This window comes from Pieris rapae, chromosome Z (assembly GCF_905147795.1).
Source record: "Pieris rapae chromosome Z, ilPieRapa1.1, whole genome shotgun sequence".
In the NCBI taxonomy this organism is placed as follows: domain Eukaryota; kingdom Metazoa; phylum Arthropoda; class Insecta; order Lepidoptera; family Pieridae; genus Pieris; species Pieris rapae.
The window spans coordinates 9,426,799-9,442,601 of NC_059534.1; the positions used below are offsets into that span (position 1 = coordinate 9,426,799).

At 33.0% G+C, this 15,803-nt stretch overlaps 1 protein-coding gene across 1 annotated transcript in view; it reads left to right on the forward strand.

Moving 5' to 3' along the window:
* Positions 1 to 7,079: 7,079 nt before the first annotated feature.
* The window catches only part of LOC110999036 (sodium-dependent dopamine transporter-like), a 29,918-nt gene continuing 21,194 nt past the window's right edge, over positions 7,080 to 15,803 (forward strand). The window contains exons 1-3 of the mRNA XM_022267913.2: positions 7,080 to 7,139; positions 7,868 to 7,988; positions 10,425 to 10,597. Of these exons, the coding sequence (XP_022123605.2) occupies positions 7,080 to 7,139; positions 7,868 to 7,988; positions 10,425 to 10,597 (354 nt within the window). The remainder of the gene's footprint in view (positions 7,140 to 7,867; positions 7,989 to 10,424; positions 10,598 to 15,803) is intronic.

Genomic DNA, 15,803 nt, shown 5'->3' on the forward strand with positions numbered 1-15,803 from the left:
TATATAAAATTGTAACACATTGGCAACCAAGAGGCCGAGAAAAAGAAACCGAGGTAGGCAATTTAAAAAAATGGAGGAAAATGGGGGAGGCCTTTGCCCGTGGGCACATATAATCAGTTATCGTAGATTAACAAAAACAATAGCTGTAATGTATATATCTTATATTCTGATATGAGGCTATAAATAAATAAAAATACTTCGTAAAATATCCATTTATCTTTAACTGTTTTATTACCTAATCATGAAACCTTAACCTATTCACACAACGGTATGTGAATCATTCAAAATATGATGTTAATTAATTATAATTATTAAATTAAGTTCAAAATATAATTGGGGTAAGTATTTGTTTATGTGTAATTATTTTATAGCAATCCGCTTAACTTTGATTGATTTATTTATTAATTACTTTAATGAATTATTATAATTAATGAATCGTAGAATGTTTATTTAGTGAGCATTTTACAGTTATTTGCAGTGAAAACGATGAAATAAATCAAGAACTTAAACAGAGTAATTAATTACATAACATTATTGATTATGTATTAAATAATTGTCTTATTTATTCACTATTAGTCTAAAGGTTATGTTTTTGTATGAATGAGTAAATGGTGCATCAAACATATGCGGAATAAAAGTTCCTCGCAAAACTAAAACCAGTTTTTCCATTGCAATGTGGAATACGTTCAATGAGGAAGAATAAACTGCAGAACGTTTTACATGAACGTTTCTTGATAAATTCTAAAGAAAAAAATCTATCAAGGAAAATAGGAAATTGATCACAGCGATTTGCTACAAAATGTGTCTTTACAAACGATATGTACGATGGATGGTTTAGGAGATATAACCAAAAATGTGTTTTTCCCCCTTTTCCAACATGGCGTTCGTGGGATAATGTGCCAACCCCACAAACTTGAAGTTAAGCTTGTATTGACCCCTCTACATGTCCCAGAAATAAAATTGCGTCCTCTATCAAATATTCAGTTTGGCCCTCCAATTTGTACAGAACAGTTACTTATATGTACCATGCCTCCTGCTGATAGAGGACAAATCTTTGTTTTTAATTTATTTTATTATTCTTTATTACTCAAGATGTCATATGGAACAAGGTGTAATGGTTGCAGCTCCTTACAAACGTTGTGTAAAAGAAAAAACTTGGCGATTAAAAAGAGTGGCGGAGAGTTTATTGCCAGTTCTTCTCTTCCGTTCTACGCCCTTGATTTGTGAGCTGGCAGTAAATGTAAAATTAGAAGCATTATCAAAAATAATTACATTTATAAATAACATAAATTTATTATATAAATAAATATATTAAATTTCTTTTTTTGACGTTCATAAGTGTACCAACATTATGTTACCAACATGAATAAATGATTTTGAATTTGAATTTAGAATAATTAATAAGTGTTTGATAAATGTACGTATTTAAAACGTCTATTTCCAAGTCCAACAAAAAGTGTAACAACTTCCAGTATATTCTATAGCTTTTAATTACGAACGATCCACTTCTACACGATTTTAATGAGGACGTTTCTATTCAGCACACAATTAGTTCGCGGTCATGTTGCCATGTGGTTTCGTGGGATGACGCGGTCTTTTCAGTCCATACTATTTTAAAGCAATGATTTCGAATGAAGTTAATTTAACAAAACTGTTGGTTATAAAATGACGTGCACGTTAAAATGGTTGACTTGATTATCTTTTGTGGCGTTTTGAACAACAGCTATTTTTCTTTTGATATGGAAACCAGTTTCGTATTTCATTCAAAGTATCAATAATATATATATAATATGCCTTAGTTGGAAATGGTTTTACAATAAATTTGAGATCCTGTCATTGCGGAAGACCTTTATGTGATCTTATTTCCAAATTCATACATTTTTCCTGTTTTTTATAGAAACAAACAGATATTTGGCCACAAAAAGCATCGACGTTTTCATGCAATTTATATTTTCTACACAAACAAAAATTATAGAAAAATACAGGTTTAGGAACATAATGAAATATGGCTTAACAGCGTTGATAACTGCTTCTAACACAAATTGTTTAATATTGTAAAACCCCAAAAATTAATCATAACTTATTTTAATTCTTGTTGTCAATATTATTCCTAAGTATAAACTTACGCTACGGTGAAAAAAATTGTGATTGTGATAAATGTATGTCCTAATATCATATTAATATATGTTGTAGATCTATAATATAAAAATGAATCGCATAATGTAAAGCGCATAACCCATTGTAATCGGTCAACCAAAATCACCAACCAAAATCGCTCAGGCAGAAATTAGTCTGGACCGATTTTACCAATTCTTTTTTAATGTTCGTTGAAGTCCAAGGATGGTTTTTAGCACAAAATTTTTCCGGCCAAACCCTAACAGCCCTTTTCTTTTTCCCATAAAAACTTTTTCTAACTAATATGAAGAGTCAATTCGAACTTAATTACAATTTTTAAATATTTGTCACCTTTAGGTTCCCACTATCCCTTTAGATTATTTTCCAATCAGGTTTTAACCCTAAGTTCGCCTCTCAGTTTGAAGCCCTCCAGTCGGAGGTTTTTAAAAGAAGATCGCATATTGGTCAAAATTTACCGATGTACTGATTGGGTATTCTGATAAACGAGCTAGGACCGGATGTCCATAGTTGCTCTCCTCACACAGTGAAATATTGTTTCCTTTACTTGTTATAATTTGTTAATCGATTTTTTTGTGTATTGTTGATTTATCTCTTCGTGCTTATTATAAGCCTACAAGAGTTTGCCACATTAAATATCGTAATTTATTTATAAATGAATCAGAGTTTGCTGAGCGTTAGCAAACTTTTGTAAATAAATAAAATAATAGTAAATAAAAACCATGCCCTGGTTTACAGGGCACCAATCTTAAAGAAAGAGAAAATGTGTTTTATCGACTTTATAAGAGGTAGATTTTACAAAAGGTATTTGTATTGCAATAAAGTAAGTGGTTTCACAATTGAGCGTTCAACCAACTCCCCAGTGAATTGTCTCCAAACCAATTCAACTTTGTGTTCTTCAAGGAAAGAGCGTTCGAATTCTTAAAACACCGGCATCGTTCTCGCGAGGGTGGAATTATGATTGTCGTTGTCGTGTCATCGTGTCAGCTTCCTGCCTAATTGCCACCCCATCATTCTACAAAAAAAGAAAAACTATTGTCTATTACTTTAATCAACTATATAAATTGCCCAAAATTTTCTATGATCACAGATTCACATAATTTAAGGCTCTTATAGCACTGTGTCATTCTTCACTCAATCAAGTTGACGTTCAATGGCAAAAGTATCTTTGAAAATTTGTGGTATAATTATCTGAAAGTAACGAATTCGGGAGGATATATTATTTAGAGAATATTCGGACTTATACGGAAAGAATTTGCAAGTAAATGAAATTTATGAATTCCATATTGTGTTATATTTTTTGTACATGCAATTTAAAGTTCAGCTTAGAATTCGCAAAACGGTTGTGGGTTAGTTAGAAATACTGAATCTATAGATTGGGACTGCTACGATGCACGGTTTATCTGATATTTGTTGAAATCCCCAATGAATTTACGCAAATAACTTCACTTGTCGCACGTTTTGCGCATCTGTATTTTATACAGTTATTGTTCGATTTGTATCATATTTGGTGTTATTATTGCTTTATGCTATACAGAGCACAATTTTTGGATAAACTTTCCAATATGACCCGTCGATTTGAATGCTCAAATTTTTTTTGTAGATAGTACTCACCATAAGAAAGCGTTTTGTAAAGTATTAAGTTGCGGAAACTTACGGTTCATGAGATATATTTATTTATACTTTCCATACAAATGGACAAATATCATTCCATAACACGCCATAACACAATGAATTTGACAAATAACTGATGTCAAACATCAACCATTTCACGTATCGATTAGTGAAGGGTTCGAAAAATTTGACGTATCGATACAACTAAACTTTCCAATATGGACCATAGATTATTTGTAACTTATGATCAAATTAATTATTTGTAATCAAAAAACTTAATTATTATCTAGTTCGGTTAGGTTAGGTTAGTATATGAATATTTTTTTTAATAACATTTTATTTAATAACCTAAAAGTACCCAACACCGAATCAAAGCACCCCACTATCCACGTGGTCTTGTCTGTCCTACCCCTAGAGTGTATATAAATAATCGGAGCCGTTCAAAACCCGAATTATTATCTAGTTCGGTTAGGTTAGGTTAGTATATGAATATTTTTTTTAATAACATTTTATTTAATAACCTAAAAGTACCCAACACCGAATCAGAGCACCCCACTATCCACGTGGTCTTGTCTGTCCTACCCCTAGAGTGTATATAAATAATCGGAGCCGTTCAAAACCCGAATTATTATCTAGTTCGGTTAGGTTAGGTTAGTATATGAATATTTTTTTTTAATAACATTTTATTTAATAACCTAAAAGTACCCAACACCGAATCAGAGCACCCCACTATCCACGTGGTCTTGTCTGTCCTACCCCTAGAAAGTATATAAATAATCGGAGCCGTTCAAAAACCGAATTATTATCTAGTTCGGTTAGGTTAGGTTAGTATATGATTTTTTTTTTTAATAACATTTTATTTAATAACCTAAAAGTACCCAACACCGAATCAGAGCACCCCACTATCCACGTGGTCTTGTCTGTCCTACCCCTAGAGCGTATATAAATAATCGGAGCCGTTCAAAAACCGAATTATTATCTAGTTCGGTTAGGTTAGGTTAGTATATGAATATTTTTTTTTAATAACATTTTATTTAATAACCTAAAAGTACCCAACACCGAATCAGAGCACCCCACTATCCACGTGGTCTTGTCTGTCCTACCCCTAGAGCGTATATAAAAAATCGGAGCCGTTCAAAAACCGAATTATTATCTAGTTCGGTTAGGTTAGGTTAGTATATGAATTTTTTTTTAATAACATTTTATTTAATAACCTAAAAGTACCCAACACCGAATCAGAGCACCCCACTATCCACGTGGTCTTGTCTGTCCTACCCCTAGAGTGTATATAAATAATCGGAGCCGTTCAAAAACCGAATTATTATCTAGTTCGGTTAGGTTAGGTTAGTATATGAATATTTTTTTTTAATAACATTTTATTTAATAACCTAAAAGTACCCAACACCGAATCAGAGCACCCCACTATCCACGTGGTCTTGTCTGTCCTACCCCTAGAGCGTATATAAAAAATCGGAGCCGTTCAAAAACCGAATTATTATCTAGTTCGGTTAGGTTAGGTTAGTATATGAATTTTTTTTTAATAACATTTTATTTAATAACCTAAAAGTACCCAACACCGAATCAGAGCACCCCACTATCCACGTGGTCTTGTCTGTCCTACCCCTAGAGTGTATATAAATAATCGGAGCCGTTCAAAAACCGAATTATTATCTAGTTCGGTTAGGTTAGGTTAGTATATGAATATTTTTTTTTAATAACATTTTATTTAATAACCTAAAAGTACCCAACACCGAATCAGAGCACCCCACTATCCACGTGGTCTTGTCTGTCCTACCCCTAGAGCGTATATAAATAATCGGAGCCGTTCAAAAACCGAATTATTATCTAGTTCGGTTAGGTTAGGTTAGTATATGAATATTTTTTTTTAATAACATTTTATTTAATAACCTAAAAGTACCCAACACCGAATCAGAGCACCCCACTATCCACGTGGTCTTGTCTGCCCTACCCCTAGAGTGTATATAAATAATCGGAGGCGCGGAGGAAGAGCAGCCCCCACCCGCCGTAACAAAGCACAGGCATGAAATGCCTGTGCTTTGGTACGCAAGGGTGGAGGGGCTGCGTTTTCCGTAGCGCCGGAGCCGTTCATAAACCGAATGATTATCTAGTTCGGTTAGGTTAGGTTAGTATATGAATTTCTTTTTTCTAAGAACTGTTTCTGAAATCATCAATAAACATATAAAAAACTAATATTTATATCATATAAAAACTAATATTTATCATATTAAAACTAATATTTATATTATATTTGAATAAAATTCAAGTTTTTATTCTAAAAAAACTATCGACAAATTAAAAAAAACGATTTTGATGCAAAATGTCACGTCTCTAATAACTAATGGAATCTGTATGGCTAAAGTCCTTTGCCTTTCCCATTAGGGATAAATTGAAAATAAAAAAAATAAGCAATGGAAAATGTACGATTTATTTACGAATTTCTATACATTATACAGGTTTAAATAATCTTTATTAATATTTAGACGGAACTCCGGCAGAAAAAATAACTTGGAGGTGTTCCATTAAAGGTAAAGAGACACTAACATAATCAGTATTATCAAATTCAGGGACACATTTCTAAATTGTTACCATTCTAGCCTTAAAATTTTAAACATGAATATCTCCGTAACTATGGGTTTCCGCAGGTTGGGAATGACACAGGGGGTATTTCTCCATCCCCTCTTCCATCTCCCATCAAAAAAACCTCAAAAATCGACGGGTCATATTGGAAAGTTTAACCCAATTTTTAAAGCTACATGCTATATGCCGTATACGGTCCATTTACTTTAGATTCAACTTGCTTATATGCTGTTTCTTAACGTTAACATAAGATTTCTTTCTTAATGGACATAATAACACAATCCTTCTATTATATTCGGTCATCGATTCTATGACTCAATTTGAAATTTTATGAAAACAATGTCAATCTTAAAGTTGCCACTTTAGGATTTAAAATCATTGAAACTCTCTTTCCAAAAAAAAAACAGTTTTATTGTTAGGTTAAACTTCCGCCAACTATATTAAAAATAACTAGGAATCATTGAAAGGTGTGTAATTATTTTGTTTAATTTTATTTTTGAATTAGAGGGTCAGTGTTTACTTATCTCATAACCCTTTGAAAAATTCTACTGAAATTACATTTGCACTGTAGTGGATGAATTCATTCGAAGGATTTCAGCGGAATGAGTGGACGGGAACATTTTTCAGTCTCATTTTAATTAGTAACTCCATATCATGCTCTACTTTTGCAAGCTTTAATGAATATTGATACTTACGTAATTATTTTTTTCAGTTCAACTTGGTGCTCGACTGAAATGCACAAGACTACCGTAGACCTGACAACTAGCACGTCCACTTCATTAAGTGATAAAAATGTTAGTTATTTCAAAATAATTCTTAACAATTTTTTATTTTTCGTAAAATATATTTAATATAAATGTTCCAGGTGGAGTCCGCGTAATGTTTATTACTAAACTAAATAGTACATAATATTAATAATTATAAAAAAATAAATAAATTGTGAAATTCACACGTGATTCAAAAACAACGTTTTAATAATTAATAAATTAGACTTTTTTCACGATCTATATCTGGGATGAATCTCTTCTTTAATGTTTATATTTTAATATTCTTAATTCTTAATAATCTTTTCTAAGTTGATAAAGTTCATATAATTTTATAATTGAATAATACTTTAATATAATACTTTTATTTTATTTACTAAAATTTATGTTTCACTAATTTAGTATTTATACACTTATAATGCTTCCTTCCTCATTTTCTCCCCCGTTAAATCTTATGAATTTATATGTCTGTCTCTTTTTGCTGTCGCTTTTTCCGTTGCATCCGGTTTAAAAATCACAATGATTCTAAAGTTGTTTCACTTCATAAACACTTTATACTTTGTTTTGAAGGGCTAACAAAGTTAATTTAAGGCTAGTGGCGCCATCTATATGTCAGCCTACAAACTTATCAGCCCACCGATTCCAGTACATTATAACAAACGTGGTTTACAGCCTTTTGCAATTCCATTAGTAGTAATGCAATGGCGTACACAATGTTTTTTTCTCGGTCCTCAATTTATTAAAGTACTCGTTTTTAGGAGTTCCATGCAGATGTCCATTTCAGATGGGATAGTATTAGGAAGTTCATATATGTTGGATATGCGTATAGCTCCTCCATATTTTCATTTGATATATTTTCCAAAGTGGTCATAGAAAACAGTAAGTACATTTTTGTATACAAGTAAAATGTAAGGTAGGTAAACTAAGGAATTATGTAGGAATGCTGTAGTATCATTTCTATCTCAATTGCACTGATTGGATCACGGCGGCTATTCAGACCCACTGGCATGAAATATGTTAACCACAAGTACATACACAGACTCAAGTGGGCTCCTATTCTGTACACCACTCGGATCTTATAATACTCCGGTAACAGTTGCATTGTAACTCGAGGTTTACCTCGAGACAATAAGGATATCTTCCTTATTGTAGTCAAATTCTCCTATAAAGTACATGTACCTATATTAAATTTCAAACAGTAGACAGCTAGACTAGATTTAGGTTTGATTGACTTTCAAGAATGCGGGCCTTTGAACGATAGCTAGAAATTAATTTTGAAGTGTCTCAATAATATACAAATATACGCCGTACATGTTTGTACCAATTTTTCATATTTCATGGTTGGTCACCAGTGCCTGACAGATATTGATTATCACAATACAACATACCACTTCTCCAACCGTATTTTAGTTGACCATATCAAATCTTAGACACAAAAAAGTAATTGCACAGCCGAGCTTGGAACCCACTACTTTTGGGTTGTAATCGCCGATTTCTAACACTATATGTTCCTATTCTTAATATCCCGTCAATTTAATTAAACTATAAAACGAACAACGTAATAATTAAGCCTGACGTTACATAAAATTATGTTAATTTCTTTAAGTCCAGTGTATTTCTTTTATGTTATTAATAAGGTCAAGTGCAAGGAAAATAGATAAACCTACGTTCAATTTTAATTGAAAATTCCAACTGCAATAAGGTGTAATTAATGTTGTATATTAAAATAAACTCGTGTAAGATGTAACGGCATGTTGCGTTGGTTTGTGATAGCATTATTTGCTTTCTATTCTCACCAGCCTGATTTCGCGTGAAAATTGTCTTATAATATTAGGATTGTAATGATCTGCACTACTTTATCTCTCCTTGTACGGTTGCGGTAATTTACGGTGGGCTGTTTAGAACACTAAACGAAAGTTTAAAAATGAATTATTATTGAATCAAAATCATCTTCAACGATTATAGGGTCAAATTATTATGAATATTTATTAAATGGACTTGAATAAGACCAAATAATAAATTTTGTTTTGTTTTTCTTCTTATTTTTTATCAGTGAAGTCTTTTTGTGGGTATAATGTGTTAATTTTATTGTATTGAGATGTATTTGTTTTGTTTCCTATATAAATAAAGACGCGTAAGGTCAAGTAAGCCACGAAGCATGTTTCATCAAAGCCTTTTTAGAAAAAGTATGTGACCGCAATCATGTTTAATGGCTGGCGAAGATACACACACTCAACCTATTCACTTTTCTGTAGTCTGAATATTTGCTCTGTCTTTGAGAAATGTAACGCCTTTCACAGCCATGTAATTACTTACATGGGCGAGGAGGTGAGTGTGCTAACTCAGTGCAGTATGCACCTGATAATGGGGTAAATAAAATTGCACCAAGATTTGCAAGTGGTTTTAAATAGATTTTACCGAAGGTTGTAGCATTGCTTTTGAAAAAAAAACGTGTTAGCTCATAACAGGTAAAGTTAAAGTCAAGGCGTGTTATTGCTTATATGAGTAAGGCGGTGAGTGCACTAACTCAGGCGCAAATTGGCAAAATTAAAATTGAAATAAATTAAATGGCGCCAAAATTTTTGGAAGCGAAAAGATTAGATCAAGGGTTATGACATCAATTTTTAAAAGAAAAACCTCTTCTACATCATAATAGGCAATGTTGTTCGTGTGAACTTTGTATGTAATTTAAAAACTATAGGACTAGGTGCTCTCAATATGGGTTACATTGTTGCGTTTTTTTCACTTACCTTACCTTCCATCCATCCATTAACGCAAGTAATATGTAAATAATTAGTAAGTTCACCTCGTAACTTCCGTAACTTCTCGTAACCCGCCCGGTCGCCATCAGTCGGGTGTATGTAGCTGACCATTACCGCCCAATCCCGACAATCTCGAACGGGATTTCGTCATATTATGCTTGATCCCGAATAATTACACGGGATCTCGCGAGATCGGGATTGCATTCCCTATAGCCGTTACATTCTTTAGTTTCATTTTCATAACCTACAATGGTTTCCACTCATCAACACCATATTTGAAGGTGAAGGTCTCCTCAAGACTAGCTGTTCTATTACCAATTGTAGTTGATAAGTAATGAGTTGTTGCAGTTTTCTTTATTAAAAAGTGCATACCTATGGCTACGCCTAAGTACTGTAACTAAAATTATTATTTATTAAACAATTAATTTAAATTAAAAATTATTTAATTTGTTTTCTATTTTTTATTAACTGCTAGTTTTCAATTTAAGGGTCGACGAGAGGAATTGCCAATTCTCAACAGATTTTTCTTTATATATGTTTTATTTCATTGCAGTGACGCTTGTTGAGTTTATTATTTGTGCGCTAACAATGGGCATGGCGTATATGTTTATGGACTTTTTCATAAAACAGTACACAAGAAAATTAGACACGAATGAGAATATAAATCCATTATTAAGAGGTGTGTCATTTGGTATTTTATTGCAAACAACATTGTGGGCGATAATCGTAAGTATATCCCAAAGGTATACTTGTAAAGTATTTTCTTTGTAGTATTGTAGCTGATATCAGAAATAAACGTCTAAATACCTCATATCTCTCGATCGAACCTCTCTTTAATATTTATTTTTTATATCTTTTTTTATATTAGAGGGGCAAACAGGCCCATAAAGGCAGTCATCGCAGGCCATAGACAGCCATTTTTGGTGGGTGCGTTGCCGGCCTTTAAGGGAAGAGTACGCTCGAATTTTGTTGGAGGTCTCTCTCAGGGAAAGCCCCCGCCGGTAGTTGATTCCACAGTTCGCTAGTTCGCAAAAGAAAATGCCTTATGAAACGGACTGTGGAAGATTTCCAGCCATCAAGTCATTTTATATGTAAAGTATTAAATACTTTATTAATTTAATACTCAGATTAATATAAGAGAAGTTCAAATAGAAAACATTTTATACACGGTATGTATAAACATCACTTTCACAATATCATCACAGGACAGCCGAATTAGGTAATGCTAATTTAAGAATTTTTCCTTTCGTAAAAGATTGAACTTTTTGTATTTATTATGTATTCCATATTTTGATGTGTTTAGAATAAGTGCTTTTTCTTGTATATAATTTATGTTAGCTTTTGGATTTTTGAAATGAACAAATAAATACACATTTCTACAGACTGGAAAATACCAAAGGTTATTTCAATCTGGCATACGCTAGAAAGTGAAGTTAGTTAAAGCTTTGATTTTTACGTTATTTGTAAAACCAATTGTAATTTATTTATTTCCTTATTTTCTATTTTTACAGTAACTTATACAATAGAAAACTAAACTAAAAACATAATATAAACATAACAAGTAAAAACTTAAAACCTAAACCATTTTCTAATAATGCAGTACTTGTGAATTGATCCAGTGTACAAATAAATACATCTGTCTCACACGTAATAATATTTAGGGTGCGCAAGGCACGTGTAAATGGTGCTTCTCTGAGTAGGTTTGTAAGCGCCCGAGGCACTGCCAGCAATTGAGATCGCTTACCACGCCGAGTGTAGTTATTTGGCACACGCAGTCCCAGTCTCTCCAACAATTCCGCATTTATATACTTTACTTCTAAGAACCTTAAAAAATATAATGTGATACTAAGGTGCCTCCTTACCTGTAACTTGTTATATACTACCATACCCAAGACAAACAAAGTTGAAAGATACATTACTGGATAGAAGGGTACACTCCATACAACCTCATGTAAATGTATCTCATAAATTTATTTTGAATACGCTCCACCATTACAGAAGTTTTTCTTGTGGAACCTAAATCATAGAGTTAGATTCCAAGTGGCTCTTCACAAGTGCATTGTACAATGCCATTACCGCTTTGATATTTGAAAAACCTTTGGCCACACGAAAAATAAACCCTTAATTCCCAATAGCTTATTACAACACATAATTTTTGTGTTCCCGAAATTTTAATTCTACATACGTTTAAATGGACTCCTAGATCTTTTATTTCTGGTAATCTTGGATTTGGCTTCTTCTCAATGTAATAATTATGGAGAATTGGTGTCCATGCTCTTGAAAAAGAAATAACAGCACATTTTGCAGCATTCAGTTGCAGTCGATTTGTCTTGCAGCAATTTACTACCCGATCAATGTCCTGCGGTAACCGTAGACAATCTTCCGCTCTAGTAATCGGCCGTAATAATTTAAAATCATCCGCGAACAGCAAACATTTTGCCTCTTCTACTACTCCTGGAAGATCATTTACCATTAACATAAATTCTAAAGGTCCAGAATAAATTACTCCCCAGTATCACGCCAGACCATGTTTAATATTCCTTAGATTTAATGCCATCAACATTCCACACACTGCTCCCTATCTGTCATGTGACTTGCCATGAACCGAATCAACGCTGCAGAGAAGCCAACTTTTCAATTAAAAGTCATTATCAACCATGTCAAATGCTTTTGCTCATATCAAAGTAGGCTGTATCAACTTGTTCTCCACCATCCACAACTGGTACTATGGAAGGTAAGAAGCTTAATAAGTTGCTTTTGGTACTTCTTGCTGCTCAAAATCCATGTTGGGAGGCAGAAAGTTGAGTGCCTACCTGATCGAGAATGCACTTTTGAAGCGCTGACTCCATTACCTTCACAGGTATTGGCAGAATCTCCACCAGTCTCTAATGGTCCACTTTGGCACTTTAACTTTAGGCACCGGAACCACTTTGCTAATTTTCCAACGATCTGGGAATGTTGATGCTTTAAGGCAAAGATTGAATATATCGAGAAAGGATTCCGCCAATGCTGCCCCATAGTAGCTAAAGATATACGAAGGTATACCATCAGGCCCGGCAGACTTACTTGGTTTTAAAAGTTGTAAGGCATTCCGGCTTCTTACTTCCTCTAATTGCAACTTATCAACGTGAACCAATGTTCCCCCACTTCCGCCTTTCTCAACGTTAATCTTGGGCTTTTGCGTAATATATACTGAATACATACCTAGAATACAATACATCGTACTTGGCTTTTTGAAATTTCCATTTCAATGTTCTACCTACCTTGTCTACCGCCTTCGTATAATTAACCGAGGGCGCTGCCAATCGGGGCCATACACACTCTTGAGCGGTAGATGTTGTCTATCCATTGACACCAGTGACGTCATTTATGTTAGAAAAAACATCAGTTATAGTTTCATAAACTGTTTTTAAATGCTGTTTGAGAATAGTTTGATCATTATTATTACTAGCGTTTAAGGTACAGGCTAGGCCTAGTTTAAACGCTAGTGCTCATAGATGTATATTATATATAAGGTTGACCACAATGAATGTTGTAATATATGTAATGTAGTATTTGTTTTTTGGGTCAAATAAAGAAACTTTTTATTTTTTTTATTTTATTATGTTGCAAATTGAATAAAATTTGAAAATGCGGTATTGAGAAAGGCATTCGGAAAATTCAAGTCGTCGTCAATATGAACAGAAAATCTTATATTGTAACACGTTGTTAATAGTTATATTCTAGTAATAAGTAATCAGAAATAGGAGAGTTTTAAAAAAAATGTTTTTTAGATACTTCCTCGACTATGTAGTCGTCGGAGGTATTAAATAGCTTATGTAAATGTATTTCTTTTAACTACTTTTTGTAAGACCTTTACATCAAATGAGAGTTAAAAAGGTTTCTTTTACTTTACCGTTTTTTAATACTGTATAAATCAGGGCCTTCTCTTAAAAATATAAAATTGCGAGAATTGTAAAAAAAAGTTAGAGGACTAATTTACGTATGAGTATTTGCCAAGGTACATCAACAACGAGCATTTTTAAATTTATTGCCAGTTATGTGACACTTCAATCAAGTTAGTCCACAGATAAATAATGCTCGAGCCTACATAATATACATGAAATTGTTTTTTGGTTTTTATAAAAAAGATTCTAAAAATACAGATGAGCATTCTGAAAATGTTGGTTTTCTTTACGTCTAAGTATCGGAATTTTAAAAATCGAATAGAACTAACTAATGAATGTTTGATCACCTGGCACCTTATATTTATACAACCATCATTAATAAAAATACGTTTAAGAATAATAAATATGCCAATATAATCATGACTTAAGCCAGCTACAACCTATTATTATTACAACCTACAACCTGTTATTTATTAAAACTTCGTTACATTACAATATAAAAATTGAACATAATTAAATGAAAAGGAAGACAACTGGCGGCCTTATCGCTATCGAGTGATCTCTTCCAGATTTCGATCTCAACCTTTATATATAATTGATACCAGTTCGGAAAACACCATCACAAAGTTGTTTTTTGCCCAAACAATATTGACAGTTTGAACAGTTTCGATTCCGGCAGAGTCAGAGTGGCAGAAGTGGAATTAAATTTACTAATTTATTTATTTTTTTATTAAAAGTTAACAGGCTGGGCAAGTAATGAAACGTCATCAATTCAAGTCATTTGTCTAGCTGTTTGATCAACTAGCTGAACATCTTTTAGGCCGCTAGTTAAACGGTGCCGTTTAGTTAAACGGCTAGGCTGTTAATTGAAAGGCTAGCTACACAAGTTGGCTGTGACATGAATATTACGCCATTAAAATCCAATTACTATTATGAATATCGTGAAGATTTACTTCACGCACTCAAATCATATTTTAAAACAATTGTAAACAGCTGAGTCTATTATTTGCAGTGAGCTCTCAATAAACCAATCCGCTTGCCAGAAATGGATAAAATATGAATTGAAATGGCCATCATGTCCTTAGTATGATAAATACTATCATAATAAAATATATATAATCGTAATAAGTCTCGACCTTACAATTTCCCCTAAGACATTTTGTTCTTCCACGAATATTGTTTGCATGAATATGTCTTTAGGTATGTACCCAGTGTTGAAGTCCATCGTGCGGTTGATGTCTTGATTGAAAAACGGACATTAATCCATTATGTTGGTCTTAATATTTAAGTAGATAATAAATCTATATGTATACATATAGATTTTATGATATGTATATTTATAAGGTCTTAGAACAGGTCCTTCATAGGCCACTGAAATATTTTTTACCTTTCTACCAACAGCTCCCATTTTGTTTGAATGTTTATACTACAAAATAACGTTTACCGGGTCAGCAAGTGTAGATATATTGATGTTGTAGTAATGGTAAACAGACTATATTCCTTTAGCCGTGAAACCAAGAGAGACAGTCGAAGCTCCCTAAACATTCGTGACATGGTCTTCAGACGAGGGGATTTTGGGGCTTAGCACGTAGGACGGCGACATTACACGTGTTGTGTCTTACTAGTGACAGTGACATTGAGGAAGAACACGTCTAGGAACATGCACAGTATATGTGATTTTCTACGTAAAATACAAATCTTAATATATATATTTCTTGTGGGCGTGTGTATGTGACTGAACTCCTCCTAAACGACTGGACCGATTTAGACGAAATTTTTTGTGTGTGTTCAAGGGGATCTGGGAATGGTTTAGATTCACAATTTTGTCCGCTGGACAATGTTTTTTTAATTAATTTTCAATTTATTAGTTGTTGTTGATTTTGGAATGTTTTACATTGGATCCGACAGACGGCGCTACCATCGCAGTGTCAAATTTTAAATAATATTCGAATTTTAATTTTAGTCTGTCCCGAAATTTAAAAAAAGTTTTGTTATCATTGTGTGTGTCGTTAGATATTGTCATAACATTTGAATAATAATTTTCA